The sequence below is a fragment of the Chiroxiphia lanceolata genome, chromosome 18 (assembly GCF_009829145.1).
Source record: "Chiroxiphia lanceolata isolate bChiLan1 chromosome 18, bChiLan1.pri, whole genome shotgun sequence".
NCBI classification, from domain to species: domain Eukaryota; kingdom Metazoa; phylum Chordata; class Aves; order Passeriformes; family Pipridae; genus Chiroxiphia; species Chiroxiphia lanceolata.
The window spans coordinates 8,154,265-8,175,022 of NC_045654.1; the positions used below are offsets into that span (position 1 = coordinate 8,154,265).

General features: G+C 42.0%; 1 protein-coding gene across 1 annotated transcript in view; it reads left to right on the plus strand.

Moving 5' to 3' along the window:
- Positions 1-20,758, plus strand: part of HECTD4 (HECT domain E3 ubiquitin protein ligase 4) — a 61,924-nt gene that overhangs the window by 33,529 nt on the left and 7,637 nt on the right. The window contains exons 25-60 of the mRNA XM_032705577.1: positions 222-455; positions 588-780; positions 945-1,049; positions 1,133-1,221; positions 1,560-1,735; positions 2,140-2,275; positions 2,436-2,577; positions 2,676-2,842; positions 3,407-3,553; positions 3,851-4,035; positions 4,463-4,616; positions 4,887-5,167; positions 5,635-5,824; positions 6,673-6,754; positions 7,355-7,557; positions 7,736-7,871; positions 8,973-9,155; positions 9,388-9,558; positions 9,957-10,126; positions 10,561-10,676; positions 11,530-11,633; positions 11,886-12,047; positions 12,221-12,369; positions 12,617-12,696; positions 12,811-12,974; positions 14,076-14,313; positions 14,707-14,843; positions 15,005-15,131; positions 15,748-15,885; positions 16,018-16,154; positions 16,292-16,452; positions 17,041-17,222; positions 18,592-18,797; positions 19,099-19,229; positions 19,369-19,574; positions 20,548-20,727. Of these exons, the coding sequence (XP_032561468.1) occupies positions 222-455; positions 588-780; positions 945-1,049; positions 1,133-1,221; positions 1,560-1,735; positions 2,140-2,275; positions 2,436-2,577; positions 2,676-2,842; positions 3,407-3,553; positions 3,851-4,035; positions 4,463-4,616; positions 4,887-5,167; positions 5,635-5,824; positions 6,673-6,754; positions 7,355-7,557; positions 7,736-7,871; positions 8,973-9,155; positions 9,388-9,558; positions 9,957-10,126; positions 10,561-10,676; positions 11,530-11,633; positions 11,886-12,047; positions 12,221-12,369; positions 12,617-12,696; positions 12,811-12,974; positions 14,076-14,313; positions 14,707-14,843; positions 15,005-15,131; positions 15,748-15,885; positions 16,018-16,154; positions 16,292-16,452; positions 17,041-17,222; positions 18,592-18,797; positions 19,099-19,229; positions 19,369-19,574; positions 20,548-20,727 (5,762 nt within the window). The remainder of the gene's footprint in view (positions 1-221; positions 456-587; positions 781-944; positions 1,050-1,132; positions 1,222-1,559; positions 1,736-2,139; positions 2,276-2,435; positions 2,578-2,675; positions 2,843-3,406; positions 3,554-3,850; positions 4,036-4,462; positions 4,617-4,886; positions 5,168-5,634; positions 5,825-6,672; positions 6,755-7,354; positions 7,558-7,735; positions 7,872-8,972; positions 9,156-9,387; positions 9,559-9,956; positions 10,127-10,560; positions 10,677-11,529; positions 11,634-11,885; positions 12,048-12,220; positions 12,370-12,616; positions 12,697-12,810; positions 12,975-14,075; positions 14,314-14,706; positions 14,844-15,004; positions 15,132-15,747; positions 15,886-16,017; positions 16,155-16,291; positions 16,453-17,040; positions 17,223-18,591; positions 18,798-19,098; positions 19,230-19,368; positions 19,575-20,547; positions 20,728-20,758) is intronic.

The following is a 20,758-nucleotide window of genomic DNA, read 5'->3' on the forward strand; positions in this document are numbered from 1 at the left end:
TTCAGCAGTTCTGAGTTGCCTAAAACTAAGGGAATATTCTCTAGAATAGAGGGGGTTTTAGAGTAAAAGGAGGGTTGTTATGCTTGGTACAAGCCACGCTTTGTATGTTAATATATAAATATATTAATATTTAGTCTTTGTAATGTGTTGTTGACTGATGTGTCTTTCTGAATGAGTTAGGGGGAAAAAAGAATCCTTTCTACCTGTATTTATTTTTCCAGGTGCCAGTGGCAGGTGGAAGCCAATGGTGTCATATCTCCAGCCCTTACTCCAAGTCCCTCTCCGTTGCCTCTTACTATAGATGAAGACAGAGAATTCACATATCCCTCTGATGTCCTTGTGCCTCCTGTTGGACACTACTTTGACCTGCCAAGGATTAGGCTGCCTCCAGGAATCATGATAAAGCTCAGGGAAATTTCTGGACGTGCTCGGCCTCAATTTAGACCCAGTATAAAGTGGGTGGTCCTTGTTTCACTCTGGTTTTTAACCTTGTTTGTGATTGCAGCGTCTTGTGATTTGTAAATATGAATTGTCAAAGTTTGTCTGTTACTCCTGATTAGTCAGTTTGGCTTTCTCTCTATCCCTAGGGAAGTGATCCAGCCAGAAGTGATGGAGGAGATGGTAGTTTCATGTGTGATTAAACATTTGAACTTGGTGGATGCTCTCCAGTCCCTGATAAATTTCCAATATCAGGAAGAACACGCTGAAGAATATGATTTACTTTGTAAAATCATGGGAGAGACCTTTAAGAAACTAAATGCCATGGAAAGGCAATTGCAGGTAAAAATAAAAGATCAGAAAGAACCAGAAGGCTTTTTTTTGAGAATAAAAGGGTATTTTAGAAACACAGAAATACAAAATGTACTCAGATTTCTTCTTTTAACATCTCTTTTGCTCCTTAAGATGAACAAGTGCAATAAGTGTTATTTTTGTCTCTTGATTAGAGCGTGGCTGAGCTGGAGCAGAAGTGGCAGAACGAGGTAGATGATGCCATGCATGGGAAGCTGGAGAACAATGTCCCATTCTTTTATGATTATCACTTCAACGAGGTGAGCACTGGGGCTGCTGCGTGTGCTCGTGCTTCACACTGCCCTCCCAAAACATGTTCATCCTCTCCCTTCACTTTGTTTAGAGCAAGATGAAAGAACTGGAGCTTCTGTGCTCGATGAAGGAAGTTTCTTTTGATGGAAGTGATCTGGAGAACGTGGTGCTGGCATTAAGGTCAGTAGGTGACTGTGAAGTGTTTTTAAGAAAGGTGCTTAAAAAATGGGCAAATGCAATCAGCTGTGGAATTTCAGTGAGTTCCAAAAGTTGTGTCTAGTTAAATTGTTCAAGACATTTGTGCTAAATATATTAATATTAGTACCTACAGCTGATTGTACCTCCTAACAAATCACTTGTTTATTTCTTTAATTTTTCTGCTTTCTACTTTATTGGCATAAAATACATTGATACCGTCTGTCTTCTGTAAAGTAACCTTTCTCACAGTGGCACTTCCTTTCAGAAAGCTTTAAAACACAATTGAGTTTGCTTCTTTTATATTTCCTTCATCATCTTAGGGAGAAGTTCTTCCAAGAGGTGAATTCCCTGATACAGAAGACCTCTCATCCCCTTGCAAAAACAAAAACCTTGGTGAAGAGCTTGATGAACAGAGCAGAGCTGTTACTGCATGTCACTATTGCAGCACAGTCTGGTATCACAAGGAGTATCTCTGGGACCCCTGCAGAGACTCCAGGTAGATATTTAATTACCTGCATTTTTTAAAATATAACTTTTTTTTATTTTCCCTCTTTCACTTAAAATGAAATTTTTTTTTCTTTTTTTTAATTAATTTCATTCTTTTGCATTAAATGAAGCGAGTCTTTGTTTTCTGATTGCCATAATGAAAGTAAAGTAATGTCTGAGGAATAATATGTAGAATTTAAACCTTAGTCTCCTGATTTATTGGGGAAAAATACTTAACCAAATCAACAGAAAACTGATTTGAAACAATACCTGGAAATCCTCAGATTTTAGTTGCGCGTTCTTGCTTAGTCTGGGTTTTTGCTTTCACTGGAACGTCCACAGTGTTTTTAAAACCAGTTTGTAAATAATTTCCCACACCAGGAGTGACACTGTTTTGTGTTTGATGATTTGCAGCCTGTAAATCAGCCTCTGAGACCAAAGTGATCTCCCACGCCGTGCGCCAGCCCGTGTTCCTGCGCAGCATGTCGGCCCCGTCCGACCTGGAGATGATTGGGAATGAAGACATCGAGTTTGCTCGAGCAAGTCAGAGGTACCCAGGGCTTTATTCCTTTCAGCTGCTCTGTAGTAAAGTGCCTGTGTTGATAAATTCATGAATTCTGCAAGTGCACCAGATTTGCTGTTAATTGGATTGGGTGTAATGATCCTGTATCCCAAAGATCCAGTATCCCAGTGATCCTGTATCCCCACAGGCGCCGGCACGTCACCAGCCACAGGAGCAGCTCCTTCACTCTACTCCAGTCCCTGGCCATCGAGGACAGCAGGGACAAACCCACCTACAGTGTCTTACTGGGGCAGCTCTTTGCTTTCATTGGAACCAACCCTGACCAAGCGGTATGGCAGCATTTCATTCTCAAGGTCAAACTTGCACCAAAACAAGAGGTGTCTATTTTGTGTCTCACTCACAGAATAACCCCCCCAAACCCTTGCAGGTGTCCAGCAGCAGTTTCCTGCTGGCTGCCCAGACCCGCTGGCGCCGCGGGAACACCAGGAAACAGGCGCTGGTGCACATGAGGGAGCTGCTGACGGCGGCCGTTCGGGTCGGGGGGGTGACCCACCTCGTAGGCCCCGTGACCATGGTGCTTCAGGGAGGACCAAGGTGGGTTCATTTCTCCAAAAATGAGTGTTTTGGTCTCTGTAGAAGATAATTAATTGCTTACGAAGTAAAACCATGAGAAGTGAGTAGCTGTGAGGGCACAAGTTGGCAGAGCTGAGGTTGGAACAAAGACCTTGGACCTTGTGGGTTAAAGAGGCAGAAACTTCTTAGAAATGCTTTTATTTGTCTGTAGATGAACTTTTATATTGGGATCACACGTCCACAGATATATATATAGGGTATTTTACTCTATTGATTTAATTCTAAATTAATGTTAATTAGGTCTTAGTGGTAGAGTTAGCTGATACTGTCATCTAAATTTGATAAATGTTTTCAAGTATTTTGTTTGTAGTCAGACTTCAATCATGTCTGAGCTATAACTACCATACTCTCATATTTACATATGTTTCATATGAAAACATTAAGTGACTTGCAATTTGCCATCTAAATCTCCCTTGAGTAATTCTTAACATGTACTGATTATTATTTTTTAAAGCTACATTTGGAAGTTTGTTCACCTTCTTTAACCTAGAAAGCCTTCCATTCCAAATCTCTCGCTCCCAACAGGATTGAGGAGCTCACGTGTGGCGGGATGGTGGAGCAAGTGCAGGAAGCCTTTGGGGAGACGATGACGTCCGTGGTGTCCCTGTGTGCCCGTTACCCCATCGCTTGTGCCAACAGCATCGGCCTCCTGTGCACTATTCCTTACACAAGGTATGGATTCAGGAAGGGAAGGAGGCATCCACACCTGTCCTTATTAGCCTTTGCCTCAAGGAGAAGCATTATATAGTATAAATATACTCCATTTCTTCACCATGAGGGGCATCTGAGAACATCCTGTTAATTTATCTCAGAATACAGAGTTTCATCTGGGAAGGACAAGGGAGACAGAACCATCTTTCTGCAAAATGAACTGATTAACTACAGAGTTAACAGCAAGTTCTGGGTTCTCATTGTATCTGTTAGTGATTGAAAAGTTCCTTAAGTAAAACCTGAATTTCTCTTCTCCAGGAGCGAGGAGAAGTGTTTGGTGCGGAGTGGGCTGGTCCAGCTCATGGACAGGCTGTGCAGTCTGAGCAGCCAGACAGAATCCAGCTCCAATGAAAAGCAGACCAAGAAACAGAAGGTGGCCACCATGGCTTGGGCTGCCTTCCAGGTGCTCGCCAACCGCTGTGTGGAGTGGGAGAAGGAGGAAGGTAGGAACACTCCAGATATCTTTCTGTTGAGTGCCTGAGGAGTGCTGTAAATGGATTTAAAACAGGGCACTCACTCACATGACTTAGTATTGTGGGGGTTCTTTAGAACACACAAGTGATTACAAAACACAAGTTGATTTTCTTCTCGTTGTTTTTTAAACTGTAGCTTTTTTTTTCCCCTCCATATAAGAGTGTTAATTTTGCAGATAATTGCAGGTCTTTACTTTGTTCTGTCTAGATGTAACCAGAGACCCTGAGTTGTCACTTTGGCATTTCTCCTGTGATAGGGTTCACCTGTAACATACATAAACTTATAGACACGTGGCTGTTGGCTAATGGGATGTAGATGCTGTATCTGGGTTTATTTTTTGTAGGTGTGCACATTCATTTTTGATGACAACTGTGTATTCTTGCATTCCTCTTGAAGGTGGTTCCACAGATGCTGTTCACTCAGGGCTGGCTCGTCAGGTCTCCAGCCTCCTCACCAACCACCTGGCACGAGCCACCGAGTGTTGTGGCAACCAGGCAGCAGGGAATGATGCCCTTCAGGATGTCCTCAGCCTTCTTAATGACCTGTCACGGTACCAGGCCTTTTTTATAGACTATTTTTTTTCTATGTATGAATATTCTTTTGGAGATTTCTTCAAACCATTCTAAATCTTGATTGTAAACCGACAGTCTTAGTGTTCAATCAGTGCTGTCAAGTTACGTAACCATTGTTGCAGGTGTTTTGTCAGACACTGAAATTGTTTTTAATACAGTTTTAAATAATCAATTTGTTTTGAATTTCAAGAGCATCATCACTCAGTTATTTGTTTTCCAGCAGCAGACTCCTGTTTTTGCCCTTTCAGGAGTCACATAGGTAAAGCCATCCTGAGCCAGCCAGCCTGTGTGTCCAAGCTCCTGTCACTTCTCTTGGACCAACGTCCTTCTCCGAAGTTGGTCCTTATAATCCTCCAGCTGTGTCGTGCTGCTCTGCCCCTCATGAGTGTTGAGGACTGTGGAAATGTGGAGCTGCCTCCCTGGAGTTACTCGGTGCCCTCTCTGAACAGCGAGCAGGATGATCCCAGTGATCCAGCCTCCAAGATTGCCTCCCTGCTGCTGGCAAAGCTGGCAGATTATGTAGTACCAGGTACCAGCAGCTGTTTGGTGTTGTGCTTTTGTGAGAAATTGCAAAGAAGTCATGTTTTATGGAATCAGAGAATGGAAGGGACCTTAAAGATCTTGTTCCACCTGCTACCATGGGCAGGGACACTTTCCACTAGCCCAGATTGCTCCAAGCCCCGTCCAGCCTGGCCTTGGACACTTCCAGGGGTGTGGCAGTCACAGCTTCTCTGGGCAACTTGTTTCTGCAAGGAGCTTTTGTATGGACAGAAAGGTCAGGTATTGGAAGGTATATGATATGTCAGTGCTGAAAGAAGGATATTCCTGTGACTTTCCATCTGCCTCCTAATTTACCTGTTCTCAGACCAAGGTGTGTCTCGGGGATGATTTAGACCTATCTGAGGAGTGTTAGTATTAGTGTCAAGGGTATAAAAATTTGTTGATGAGCTCATGGTTGTGTTTTTCTTTGTTTTCTTTTTTCCTTTCTACTTCAAGGATGCCAGACAGTTCTTTCTCCAACTGCCTCTGAACCAGATACTACCTTGGCAAAAACCAGCCCTAAAAATTCCATAAAAGGTGATAAAGACCCTGGAGAAGAAAGCGAGGCAGTGGATGGTAAACTCTCTATTTTTATTCATAAACGAGAAGATCAGTCATCCCATGAAGTCCTTCAGCCATTACTAAGGTAATCTTAGCTCACTGGATTGGAATTAGCAACCAGTTTTGCCAGTTGACTTTATTTTCTTTTTATTTTTTCAGTGCAGCAAGTGTAGAAAAATCCATCCTAGATGTAATAGCAAATGGGAAAGCAAAGTGTCTTCCCAATTTGTTGTGTTTACTGGCAAAGCAATAAGATAATGCAAAGGAACAGAAGAACATCATCTGTCTGAAAACAGTCACAGAAAAAATTAGCTACTTAGAGTCAGTTTTTCTGATGGAGTATCATTTGTCTTGTTTATGGTGTGGCAGACTGTGTAGGACTAACAAATAGAACTGTCAAAGCAAAGTGGCTTTAAAAGCATTGCTTTTAATAATGCATAAGCTGGACAGTAATTTGCTATTAAACCTTCTTTAGTATTCTCAGTGCCCACCTGGACGTTGGGATCACTGAATGTCAAACAGCCAACGTTACCTCCTCTTGCTTTTTGTACTTTTTGTTTCATCTTCCCCCCTTCCATGTTGATGTTGAACCCATACTCTAAAAATTATACTTAAAGGTACAGGTGAAAGGTTAACTGAGAACCCCTGGGCATTTGTGATCAATAAAAGTCATGATGCTTCTTTTTGAAGGGGGAAGGGATAAATTGCTTTGCAAATAATTACATTCAATAGCATTAAATTCTTCTGTAAAATAGTGCTATTGGGAATGTCTGTAACTGCCAAGGATTTCTATTATTGTTGACCCTTTTAGTTGCTAGAGTTGCTTTCAAATAATTTAAAACCACCCATAATGTATTGAACTGGATTGTGTAGTTCAACTGTGTTTTCCACCAGTGAGAACAAAGCTCATGTGTTCTGTTTTCACTCCAACAGTAGCTCAGAAGGTCGTCCATTCCGACTGGGAACTGGAGCCAACATGGAGAAAGTGGTGAAGATGGATCGAGACATGACAAAAGTAAGGAAAGGAATAGCTAAGGAATTATTCAATATCAGAATTCTTAGTTTTTACTGAGGTTAAGTCCCCTTTGTTGAATGTTGTTTAACTTACAGAACTGTTCAGAAAGGTAATTTTATATGTAATATTTGCCTTGTATAGTTGTTGATGTAATTACAGGGGTAAATGGTGAAAAAGAGTTTCAGCTCATGTGTCCTCCAACCATTGTAGGTCATGTTTCAGCCCCCTTAATATCCTCCTTCATGAAGTGTTTAGTGCACATAGATAGTATAAATTTTAAACCATATGTTTAAATTAAAATTTCACGTATATTTTTGGACATGTTCTTGATTATTTGCACCAGAAATATTCATTTGTGGCTTTTTGATCAGAGAAACTCTACTGTTCCATCTAAAAATGGAATATTAAAGTCTATGAATTGATCCCTGATCTGTTTGTAGATGATAAAAAGCAAGAGAAAGAAAGAACTTGCCTTATGCCTGTGACTAATCCACACAAAGGAGGGTGTTTTGCTGTGTTCTCAGTACTTTTACATACACAGAGGGAGGAGAGTGGCCAAACAGATCTAACACTGATATTTATCTTCCATTTCATTTGCAGAGTGGCTGCTGTGAAGTTATTACAGAAGAAGCTGCTGCAGCTCTTCGAAAGGCAACAAAGTGGGCACAGTCTGGGCTGATAGTGAGTGTGGGACCACCCATAGAGACTGTGAATCCAGAAACCACGAGTGGGTTGTCCACTGGGGACAAAAAGAAGACAGCACAAACATCCATTTGCAGAGAGAGGAATTCTGAGCTCGCCAGGTGGGTCCCTCAGAGTCTGCATTCTGCCTGTCTGTGTACCAGGATTTGTAGAAAACAATCTGGCTGTTCATAAACTTCCCTTTTTTTTTTTTTGTGCTGTATATTGTTGACAACTGAGGCTTCTTTTCCTTGTGTGGCTTTGGAATTGATGGTGGAATTGCCTTTGTGTTGTGCACAGGACAGACCCCGTGAGGCCGTTCATCAGCGGGCACGTTGCCAACAGCATGGCAGCAGAGGTGATCGCACTGCTGCACAGCCTGCTCATGGCCCCAGAGTCCAATGCAGCCCAGATCTGGACCACAACTGCTGAGAAAGTGAGCAAACTGAGCATTGAGTATCAAACTCCCCAAGCATGTGTTCATTAGTTAAGAGAACTTAATTATTAGCAAGTTTCTAAGTTACTCCGTTTCAATTTACCACGTGGAACACTTCAGGCTGGGGTGTGTGACTGCACAGAGCCAACTCTCTCTAGCAGAAATTCTGTTTCACTCCTGTGTGGAAGGAAAATTAAAATTATCTTATTTTCTCTCTCTCTCTCTCTCTCTCTCTTTTTTTTTTTTTTTTTTGAATCTGCTCAAATTTTTTTAAGAGTTAACATAAAATTGATTCCCAACCAAATCTGACATTCAAGTTTTATTTACTGAATTTTAAAAAACTACTAGAAAGGAGATTAAATTACTTTGGTACTTTATGATGAAAACACTTGCTGAAATTTTCCATATATCCACAGACAAACTACACTATGATTACATTATGATTACCCTTACAACTTTTTAATGCCTACAAAGAACAGAAAAACTTTCACATCACTCACCAAGCACAGGAATCTATCTGATGTCTTAGGGTTTAAACAATCATTTAATAATATAAAAAGAATAATTTATTGATTATGAATAATAAATTAATAAGCAGTATAATTTACACAATAATATATAAATAATAATAATCAAATAAGCAGAAATTATCCATCACTAGGTAATATGTTGTGATGCTCTAATTCACCTGTTGTTCTTTCCAGGCATTAATAATAGTTTAGGAAGTTCTCTTGCCTTTGGGTAGTTATTCTGTTTGCTGTTCATTCCTCTCACTCCGTGGCCTCTGAAGGTAGAAAATGTTGGCTGGGAAGCACAGCATGTTCCTTTTGTGTTCCTCTGAATCCTGCAGCACCTAATCTGCTGCTCTTTGAGAAAAGACTTTTGCTAAGATTATCTTCTATTCTAAAAGTTACCAGGGAATGGACATGGCTTTGATGGTGTTCACACTTCACAGAACTTGGAATATTCTCAGTTATATAATTCTCTTCAAGAACAAAAATAATTCTTCTGAGACTGTGTGGGCTGGAGGCTTGGGGCGTTGGGTTTTTGTTTGAGTTGTGCTTTGAAGTTGTTCTCTGGTGGTTTTGCTTCTGTCTCCAGGTTCTGTCTCGGGCTCTGATGTACATTCCACAACTTGGGAAATATGCAGAGAGCATTTTGGAGAATGGGAGCAGCAGTGGAAGGAAACTTGCTAAACTTCAAAGAATTGCTCGGCAGGCAGTGGCTGCCCTGTGTGCTCTGGGGGGCTTTAAGGAGACAATTAAAATAGGTTCTGAAGTCCAGGTAATTCAGTGCTTTTCCTATTTTCTATCTTAAATGAGAATCGGTGCTTTCCTGCTGTTTTCCCTGCTTTGGGAGACTCGTGTGGTTGTGAAACAGCTACAGTGACACTTGTGGAGACTGTTCCTTAAAACACCCACCTGTGGTTGTGTGTGGGGTTGGTGTGTGGTGTCAAACACTCGCTGATCCTTGTTTGTAACACCTTCAATCTTATGCAGCCCTTCTTTGGTTGTAGGTTTTAGGTAAAGGAATAGCAGGAAGCATTGGAGTTGTGGCATCTATTAATGAACAAGAAGGTATAGCTACGGTCAAATTCCCACCTTCCAGTATAGACAGTAGAAAGACCTCCCAAGCAGCAGACACATTAACTATTCCGTTATCTAGGCTCTGTGTTCCAAGATCTGAGGTACGGGAGTTTTCACAATCCAATATTCAGTCTAATAGCAAATATTTATTGATTTCTGTCACAGCACACTGACAATTAATCTAAAGCACGTAAAAAAAGTCTGTTTCATCTTTGATTTGAAGATTCTTTGGAAAGTTTGCTTATGATTTTAAATGTATTTTAATAATATCTATAATTAAGTTCTCATTCGAGTAACATGAATATTCACCTTTTGTGCTTAAAGATGTTCCATTGTGTACTGTGTTGGGGTTTTTTTTGTTTTACTTTTGTTTTTTCTTTCTTTAACTGGTATTTTGTGATAGTACAATATGAGAATTAACTCCAAGTAATAAAACACCCTCATTTGCTAGAAACTAACTACTTGAATTTAACTTTTTACCGTGCCCCCCCACCATCAGGCATTGCCTCTTCATAAACTGTCCATTACTGAGAAGGTAGTACAGGCAGTCCAGTCCATGTTGCTCCCTCAGGAGGGAAGTCTATCTATTCACACCTCACTTCCTGCAACAGGAGATGGCTCAACTCCAGTAATGGCAGTGGTCCGGCTTCTTGCTGAAATAAGAACCAGGTGAGTCCGTGGGGTTTGCCCAGTCCAGGCTGTTTGTACACAAATAGTCAAGGGAATTGCATGACTTCTTGTTTTCTTCCTCTGTGGGTGTTGACATAGGACAGCAAAAATTCCTGTGTCTTCCTTAAGTGCAATTTAGTGTCTGGGGGTTGTTTGTGAGTCCCAAAAATAAAGTGTCCCTGTAACACTGCCTTGAACAAGTGCTTCATATGAATCCACTTATGAAGCAGGGCAAAGCTGTCATTGGGGAGGTTCTAGTGGACAGCTAAGCAAGCAGACAAATAGATCAGTTGACATGCTGGCTTTTAAAACAGCCATGAATTCAGTACATGAAAAAACAGCTTTGAGTAGTCTTGAATTCAGTACGTGTAAAGACAGCTTTGACTTCAACATACACTTTTGTAATGCTTCAAATGTATTTTTTTTCCATTAAGAGCATGCCTGGTGATGGCTCAGCTGTTGGAAGACAGCTCATTCTGTGAAGAATTCATTCAACAGTGTCCAGCTGCTGTAGAAGTGCTGAATTTGGTGGCCCAGGAGTGCAGCCCTGGTATGTGTCTGACACTTTGTGCAGCTTCGTTGTCATACTGGGCTCAGAAACAGAACAGCTTTTAAAGTCATTGCAGTGTTTTGTCCTCCAGCTACTCAGAGTTTAGGAACTGGCACAGTACAGCGTGTCTTGTCATTGCTGCAGAGCTGCTGATGTCAGAGCAGCTAATAATCACACTAAATCATTAAACATTAGGCATAAATTTAGGCCAGGACCTGATCTTTGTATCACAGAAGATGCCAGTCCTGGTACTATGTCTTTTCTGAACTCTCTCCACTTTTCTTGCTTCCAGTGTATCCTACCCTGTATTCCTTGACGTCACCATATGTTTTCTTTTTATGATCTTTTTGCTGTTTTTTACAATGCTTTCTTATCACTGAGCTCTCAGTTTCCTTCCCTCTTGTTTAAGGATAAGCAGTGGGCCCAGCAGAGGTCTTTGTTCAAGGGCAAGTTTTAAGAACATGTCAGAGGAAAAGTGGCTAAAGCAAAGGATGTTTAGGGCAGGAGCCAAGTGATTACCAATGATCTCCAGTGTAAAAGGGGGAGCACTGATTTTTTTTTTTTGATAGTAGGCATAGATTCTTTTGACTTCCTGCCTTTGCTGGGCATTAAACTTGCTCACTAAAATGAACTTTATATCTTAATTAATATAAGTGTCTTTGCTAACCAAATATAAATTAATCATGAGGAAAACACTTGCATTAGACTTTGCCCCTGGTTTTGTTGTTTAGGTGAGACTGATCGAATCTCTTAAGTGTGAATGTCATATTTATTCCTGTGTTAAGATGACATTGTTGGACTCCAGTAACTAATTTGCTGGAAGCTCATGCCTCAGTGTGGTTTGTTGTTGCAGGGGAGAGGCTGCTGGTGGTGGAAATGCAGTGTGAGAGGTTACGGATGTTGTACCGGGACTGTGCTCGACCTCCCCCTCCTCCCCTCCAGGCAGACAGAAGGCAGGTGAGCACAGAAACAGCTCAAAGTCCTCTGCCCTCTGTGAACCCACTGGGTGCAGAGGGTCTGCCTGTGCTGGTGGAGCCAAACTGGTTGGATTCTTATTTAAACATTTCATTGAATGTGAATTTCTGTGGTGGGACGTGGCTGCAGTTGTGGCTGTTGCATTAAATGTGCACCTCAAAGAGTGTGTGGTTGGATTTCAGAGGATGAATTTAGCTGTAATTGGTAGAATAAACTGCTCTGTTGTGTTTGCAGCCCAAAGAAATCACGTGGAGCCCCTCCAGAGTGTTTCCCCCAGTGAGGGCATGTATGTTCTCCTCACACCTGGCAGCTGTGACCTTCCTGGCTGATCCCAGTGCAGGGGGGGGGCTCCCTCGGGGCACCTTCATCTATGCCACCTCACCAGTTCCAGTGCAGGTGAGAACTCACAACTCTCCAGCAGTTTGTGTCATTCAGTATTCAACAAAGGAAAAAAAAAAAAAGAAATTTCCTTTTTTACCTACATTTTGTAGGCAAGCTGTAACAGAAATATATTTTTTTTAAAAAGTACTCTTATTCTTTTTAAAAAGTATTCTTATTTTTATTTCTAGGCACCATCATTCTACTGGGAAATTGAAGTAGTGTCCTATGGAGATACAGATGATGACACTGGACCAATAGTTTCATTTGGATTTGCCACAGAAGCTGAAAAACGGGATGGTGCTTGGACAAACCCTGTGGGCACCTGTCTCTTCCACAAGTATGTTGGAAATGCACATCAGAAATCCTGGTGATGCTCAGTACATTTGGAAGCAGATTAGGGAGGAGTACTGTGAACACATAGTAGGCAACATGCTCTTTTTAACTGAAATGTTAAAATGATGGACTAGAGTATCCTTGCAAAATAAAGAGAGTTGAGTTGCCTTTTCGTTCTCACAGCTGGCAGTGGGTTGGAATCCTGCTTTGTTTCAGTGCTCTGGTTAATTTTTCTCCTTGTTGCTCCTCAGCAATGGGCGAGCAGTGCATTACAATGGCTCCAGCCTGCTGCAGTGGAAGAGTGTCAGACTGGATGTGACTCTCTCTCCTGGTATGTGAGAGCTTAGCTAAAATACTTATCTGCTAAATCAGAAAATCCTCTAAATGTCAGGGAAACAGCGGATGAGAAAACCAATTAAATCCTTCTTTTTATATTTTTCTCCAGGTGACGTAGCAGGAATTGGATGGGAAAGGACAGAAGGAACTCCCCCTCCTCCAGGGCAGCCAGCAAAGGGCAGAGTTTATTTTACATACTGTGGGCAGCGACTCGGGCCGTACCTGGAGGATGTCTCTGGTGGAATGTGGCCAGTTGTCCACATTCAGAAAAAGGCAAGCTGTAACAGAAATATATTGTTTGATATACTTTCAGAAATACTAAAAGCATAAAGTATTGAGCCTGCTTACCTATCTATAAGAAGTAAATTAATCACAGAATATTTTGAGTTGAAAGGGAGCCACAAGGATCGAGTCCATCTCTTGAGTGAATGGCCCATATGGGGATCAAACCCATAACCTAATAATTTTTACCTGCCTGGAGTTGGGTTGAGGTATTTCATAAGTCCTTCCAGGTGCAATTTGGCATGATTTTGAATTTTTTCTGCCCATTAGCCCAGTAATGTACAGCTGGCCTGATGAGATGCTGTTATTCTGTGCCAGTAGCCCCTCTGTTAGTATTCCCACCCAGCTCAAAGGCTGAAAAAAAGGCAAGTTCAAAGTTTGTGTTGAGCAGCTTAATGCTTTCCCTGATAGCTGGGAACCCCTGTGGCAGGGAGATGGAATCAACTTATCCCTTTGGCTGAGGTATTTTTAAAAAAAGAGCAAAGGGAAGGACCAAATCTGTTGCCTAAAGTCAGAGAAATAATTCCCTGGACTATTTTTGAGTATTAAAGGCAAAAAGCACTCCTTTATTATAGCACCAAGGTGCACAGGAAGATTGTGAGCACACTGAGTTGCATAGGCTTTACAAGTTTGTGCTATCATCTGAGTACAATATTCAGATTCTAATTACAGTATTTGGACATGACCTCATCTCTTACACCCTCTTCCAAAACCGTCCCTCCCATAGCACCACCCTCACCACACCCCTGACAACCCTCCTGAATTTGACTCAGAGGTCTCAGAAGGCCCCTTTCTTCATCTTTTCTTCCACTTCCTCATCTCCTTTGACACAGTATCAACCTTCTGGAATGGTTTCAAGGCTCCTGAGTAGCTGTGACTGGCTGTCAGGTGTTGTGCCTCTTTCTCAGTACATTTTCACTGATAGCAATACCCTTCACCTCATTCTCTTGAAGCTCTTAACAAAGAACGAATAAACTACATTTTTAGGAGTCTTGCACAAAGGTACTTAGCAAGCAATAGTAGTGAGCTGTGTAATACAGGTTTTATGGCTGCAAACCAATCCCCAATGCTTTGATGTGCATCTCCTTGCAGAACACCAAGGTCCGGGCTAACTTCGGCTCCCGGCAGTTTGCCTTTGCCGAGGGCCAGGCCCACCGGAACGCTGCCGACCTGTGCATCGACCTGGCCGAGGAGATCAGTGCCAACTTCGAGGCCCTGCCCTTTGCCATGGCCTCTGACAGTGACAATGACGCCGGCACCAGCATCGCCTCCGACCCCGGCACCCACGGGCCCCCCTGCAGGATCGCAGCCGTGGCCACGGCCCAACAACGTAAAGTGATAATTAATATTTAAATCTCTTTGGGCAGAAATTACAATCAATTAAGTAGGATTTAAGCCCAGCCTGGTACTGCCTCTTAAGCACTGTCGAATCTGTGCTTATCTGATTTTAGACAAGGCAATTAAAAAATCCTTCTTTGGTCTTCCTCTGTATGGATGCGCAAATTATCCTTAATTAATGGAGCTACAATGAGAAATGATCTCATTAGGGCTGGGAATACAATAGGATGTTACAGTTGGTTGAATCAACCAATTGGTTGTGCTGTGTCAACAGGCATTACATTCCCACTGACTGATTGGAGGCCGTGGAATGCCGTATATCTCAAATTTCATGGAATATTTTTGCATGCATTCTGATCTCATTATCTCCCTGTGTGTTTTGCAGAATATGACAGTGACACATCTTGCCACTATAAAATGGAGCTGAGCTATGAGAACTTTATCACCTCAGGTCCTGATCCTCACCCCCCTCCAATTGCAGATGATGAAAGCGATGATGATGATGACGACGATATTCCCCGGGTGAGGAACGTGGCAAACTCTTGCCTCCTGTAATTTATAGACTGAAAACACAGATAGTAATTTAGATTTTTAGATTTTGCCACACAAGAGTTTTTCCTGCTTCTCTAACAAAAATATAGCTGCTATTAACTTCTCTCTTCTTGGTTTTCCTGTCTTTGTAGGAGGACCACTATGCCCTCTTGGTTAAAGCCTGGGAAACTAAAGTTTTCCCTACAATTCGAAGAAGGTTCCGTAATGAGGCTGAGAGGAAATCTGGGCTGGATCAGATTAAAGGAGCTCTCCAGTTAGGTATGGCTGTATTTATTTCTATGCACATTGGTTTATATGATGTGCAGGAAGTGTGAGATAAAACATGTGTTTCTTTCATGTTTTACTGTATTCAGGGCTGGAAAATTTAAATCTAAAAAAAATCACTTGTTGTTTCCCTGCAGTGCTTAGAATTTGTTTGGGGCTCATGATTTCTCTTTAACACTTTTCTTAAGTTGGACTATTTAAATAGAGGAAGTTACTTTAGAAATAGTGGTGTGATTTGTTGTGATGTGGGTACAGAAATACTTTGGAATAATAGTTGGGGAAGAAATTACTCACATGCATTTTCTGTCTGTAATGACACCAAGGCAAAACTTTTGAGGAACACAATAATAACGGGAGATTTGTAAATGGATGCAGGTCTGGCAGGACAACCTGTTTGTGGGAAAGTCGCAGTAAGAGTGAGGTAGGAATTCTGAGCCCTGATGAGAAGCTCAGGAAAAGCTCTCCTTCCTTGGGAAAGCTCCAATTTCTATGTATCAGCCTGGCTGAAAGAATATTTAGGTAATTAGATACCTGCTTGGGATCTTAATGAGAATAAGAACAAATTTCAAGTGTCTGGGGAAAATAACTTTCACTCCCTTCTTTCTGCCAGGAATGGTTGATATAGCCCGGCAAACTGTGGAATTCCTCTATGAGGAAAACGGGGGCATCCCAAGAGACTTGTACCTTCCCACCATCGAGGACATCAAAGATGAGGCAAACAAGTTCACAATTGATAAAGTACGGAAAGGTAAGGTCAGCAAAAAGGATCCTGGGGGGAAAAGAAAAGCTCGGGGGCTCCGATATTTGGGATCTACTGCAGAAACGGTCAGTCTGAGGAAAATGCTGTGCCTTAAAAGCTGTGTTGTCCCTTCCTGGCCAGGTCTCACAGTGGTGACTCGCTCTCCTGACAGCAACAATGTCACCAGCAGTGCTGTGGGAACAGCTTTACCCAAGTTTGCTATTCGGGGGATGCTGAAGACATTTGGTCTTCACGGTGTTGTTCTGGATGTTGATTCGGTGAGTAAAGGTACATTGGGAGGGCTTTTCATGTATCAGCATCACACATTGTGAGCAAATGCTTGGAATGCTGATTTGAAGGAATAAAAATGTTATCATGATTGGGTTTGTTGACAGTTTTGGGTTTGGTGTTGCAGGTGAATGAACTGGTACAAGTAGAGACCTATCTCCGAAGTGAGGGAGTTCTGGTGAGGTACTGGTATCCCATTGACATGCTGGAAAGGCCACCTGCAGGATACAGGAGGACTGCAACCAATGGATTGGTTACCCTGGATAACACCAACATACAAATTCACAGGTGAAAAAGAAATGTAGTTACAAGGCATTTGTTTTGTCTGAATTTGTATTAACTGACTTGGTCTGTAGCATTTCCCATAATACAGTTATCTACTACAACATTATTTTAGGCATTATAAACTTCTGAATCTTTTTGGAGTTGTTGGATAAAGCTGACAAAGATTCATTAAATCTTCATGTTTTAATGGGGGTAGTGAGATTTTGGGTTGTTTGGGTTTTTTTCCTGAGGGTTTTGGGGGGGGGTTGGCAATAAAGAAAATTTATTTTTATTGTCTTGTTGACAGGATTTTACTTAGTCCTGTGAAAGTGGTTTTACATGTGCTGATCTAACAGTACCTTCCTTCAGTTTTTGTACCCTCAGCCAGTTGCTGCCCAGCAGTTTAAGAAGTCTTGACTGACTTTGAAGAGTTGGTTTCTAATCCATGTGCCCTCATTTGTTCCCAGAATTAGATGGACTGAGTGCTGTCTTAAGTGAATAAGGAAGCTTTGGGTCCACTGGAACCTTGTAAAAAATGAGGTGTATCTGGATTCAGGGACAGGTGGTTTATTGTGGAGAAGAACTGGATGTTTTCATGTTTGTGTTCCCTAGAGAACTGTTGAGGAGTGAAGCTGCCCTGGCCAAGCTCTACTGTCGGATGGCTCTGCTCAACATTTTTGCCCCCAAATCTCCCCACATGTTTACTCGGCTCTTCCACATTCCTGCCATCCGGGATATCACCCTGGAGCACCTGCAGCTGCTCTCCAACCAGCTTCTTGCACCACCTCTTCCTGGTAAACACTCTATCACAGTTCTTTTGAGGTACAATGGTTTTCTAGGGACAAAAAAATATAGTTAGTTTGATGCTTCTTTATTAGTTGGTTAATAATGATGGTATTTAAGAAATGTCTCAATGGACTCCTGACATTAGTATAGGGTTCTAAACTGAAATTCTTGCTAATAATCTAACTAAAAGTGTTCAAGAGAGGTAAGAGTCCCTCCTAGGATCCCACTAAGTGTGCTCCTTTCCCTTTGTCACTTGTGGTCTTCTGTTTATTGGGGAGTGAAGGGAGTATCTGTGTGGGATACTGGTAAGGAATTGAGATTGTTTTTATTAAAGTTCTAATCCTGGGTACTAAAACTAAATGCCAGTTGGGTCTCACACTTTTCAAAATTCAACTGTTCTTCATTTCACAAAGTGGTTTGTCCTTTTCCTGCTGGAATCACAGATCTGGTTAGAGAATGTTTGTGCTGAATCATGGAAAATAATCTTTGGCTCATTCAAGTGAGTGTTGACAAAGACAATTATCGTGACAAAGCTCTTCTGCATGCAGAGAAATGTGTGTAATGTGGCTGAAGCATAAGGAGGAAGTAGGAAGTGCTAAATATAGGCTATTAATAATAGAAAGTGATCATTTACCATTGGAAAGAGTCCTGTTCCCTCCTCCAATATCTTTGAAACTTGGCTACCTCTAACAGAGCCTCATTGGAAGCGATCCCCTTGCAGAGTACAGCACTACTTTACATGGCTTTGAGAACCAGTTTACCAGCTTTAATTCAGTTTTTCCTCTTTAAAGTTTGTCTAATTCAAGTCCTGCTAACACACAGAGTTTCCAAACCAGCATTTTCGTGAATTACCCACTCTTTTGTGCTCTGCACTTTAGTTTCCCTTGGCTTCTCCCATTAGCTGAAGGATGACATCCATGAGGTGTCAAGGCTTGAGACCCACTTGGGACTGCCCAAAAGTGATCTGGTTCCTGTGTGGAGAAAGCTTGAGAACAGATGAAGCTGTTTTTACCTCTGGTCACTCTTCCTCATTGTACTTGTACAATAAACTGAAGTTTGCCTGCCTTCACCCAGGGGACAGAACAGGCAGGGTGATTCCACAGCTCTGTGTTTCCCTGCCAGACCCCTCCAGGGGCTGGGCTGAGGCAGGAGAAGAGCACAGCTGGCATTTAGAGGGCCATCCCATCCACAACCAACTGGGGCAGGGCTGCAAATCTAGTCCTAGGTGGATCCCTTCTCCTGCTGACCTTTGGGAGGAGTTTTCCACAAGCCTCTGTTTTCACGTGTTTTGAAGCTTCTTTCCACCAAGTGTGTCACAGGCTGCATTAACATGTTAAAGTGATCTCCAAATTTGGGATCTTTCCCTTGTTATTACAGATGGAACAATCAGTTCAAGCTCTATCCTTCTGGCCCAGTCCTTGCAACACTGCATCCATTCCCAGACCTGTGCTGCCACAGACCTCTTCTACCAGGGCAATTCCCAGGCCATCAGGGAGTGGCTCACCGTGGCCATTACTCGGACGCTGCACCAAGGAGAGGAGAGTCTGTTGGACCTCACGAAACAGATCTGCTCCTTTTTGCAGGTGCAATATTTAGTCATGTTTTATGAGCAGTGTTGGGTTTCTTTCTAAGGAGCCATTGCTTTAAGTGTGATTCTAATTTCCATAATACTGTCCCTTACATGGAGTTGTTTCCCTGAATGGATTAAATTCCTCTTCTGATCACAGTGGACACTAAAGACACAAGCAGTAGCAAATACTCTGCATCACATGAATTGATCTCATGCTGTCTCTTTATTTGCAATGCTGTATTTTATTTAAATAAAGAAGAGGGAGATGGTTTGCTGCTGTTTGGAATCCTTCACTATGAAATGTTCTGTTACAGGCAGCGCCAGAACAGTTTCCTGCTGAAGAATTCCCAATTTCAGAATCCAAAGTCAACATGGATGTTAACTTCCCTGGGGCTGCATTTGTGATTGTGTCCTGTAAGGAAAGTCAGTCTGGATTCCGCAAAGAGTGAGTAACTGAGGGACCTGGAGTGGCAGAGATTAAAGACATGTCACTGAGCCCGTAACCCTGAGGACATAGTTACTTAGTTTTTTAGATTTTTAAAGCTGGTTAGAGCCTGACCAGACTGTTCCTGCTCTGTTCTCAGTTCATCCCTGTACAAAGCCCCCTGGGCTCGGGTGCTGGTGTATGGGCTGGGGCACAAAGTGAAGAGGAATGGGCAGCTGAACCTCATCGAGGCCGTGTGTTACCCCCGGGATGCCTCCCCGACCAACACCGGCCTCACACCACCCCCCACCACCAACCAGTACCCAGCTGTCATCACCCCCACAGACAAGGTGCACATCAAACTAGGTAAGAATGTACCCCTCAGTCATCACCCCCACACACAAGGTGCACATCAAACTGGGTAAAAAATAACAACAACATTAAACACAGTTTCAAACCCTCTCTAACTGTGTTCTCAGAAGAATCGTCATTGTTTCTGTAGCACCTTCCTGTTTTGTCACCAGTCCTGCCAGTGGTTATGGCAGGATTTTTGGAGAAGGGATTCCTACCACAAATTTGCAATCATTCTTAACCAAAAATCCTGAGTTTTATAAACATTGGAAACCACCTGATTCTGATCTTTGTTAGTCCTGTTAAATCCCTTAGGATCTGGGGTTTTTTCCCTCTGATTTTTATATTCCAGGAGTTCAACAAGCAGTGTTTTTAATCAGAACGTTTTATTCAAAATACTCATTCTGCAGTGTTCATGTTAGTGCTGTTGCTGCCTGAGATGCTGTTTCAGATGGAGATTATTTTTTTTCCTTTTGTAAGTGATTGTGAGGGCCTCTAATACAGAGTAATGAATGTGCAGTGTAGCAATACATAGGTCACCCCAGCTTCTCAAACAAGAGAAATCAATAATATTCTTTTTACTCTTCACCTCAAAGAAAGACAGTGGGATTTACAGCTGTGAAGGTGACCAGGTGCAGTAAGTTCTTCTCTTGGAGGTCCTTAATTTCTTTTGCTGAATTTACAGCACCTCAGTACTCATCAGACACATCACACTACAAATAAATGGTTTGGGGAAATCTTATATCTGCTTAGATATGTACAGGCTTAGAATTGTTCTGTGCTATTGTTATGTGAACAAAATGTTCTCTGTACATTTATAATCTTATCAATTTATCATTATGGAGAAACATTCCTATATGTTTCTTACAAGGTACTATAGGGAAAATTCTCACTTAACATAAATTTAGCCTCGAAAAAATCCTAAATGTTAATACTTTCACTTTACTGATGCTTAGGTTCATGATAAGTGTTGTCTTTGACCTTGTAGGAGTGTCTCCTCCTCCTGGAGCTGTGTTGGTCTTGCATTCCCTTCCCCTGGAATTCCCCCTGGCAATGGCATTCACAGAACAGCTCTTAACTTGGAAATTAGAAGATGGGGATGGAAAATCAGAAGATGAACTGGACACTATTCCTGCTTCAGTTCTCTTGCAAGTAGTGGAATTCTTAGGTGAGTATCCAGTATTTCCTTAGTGATGAGC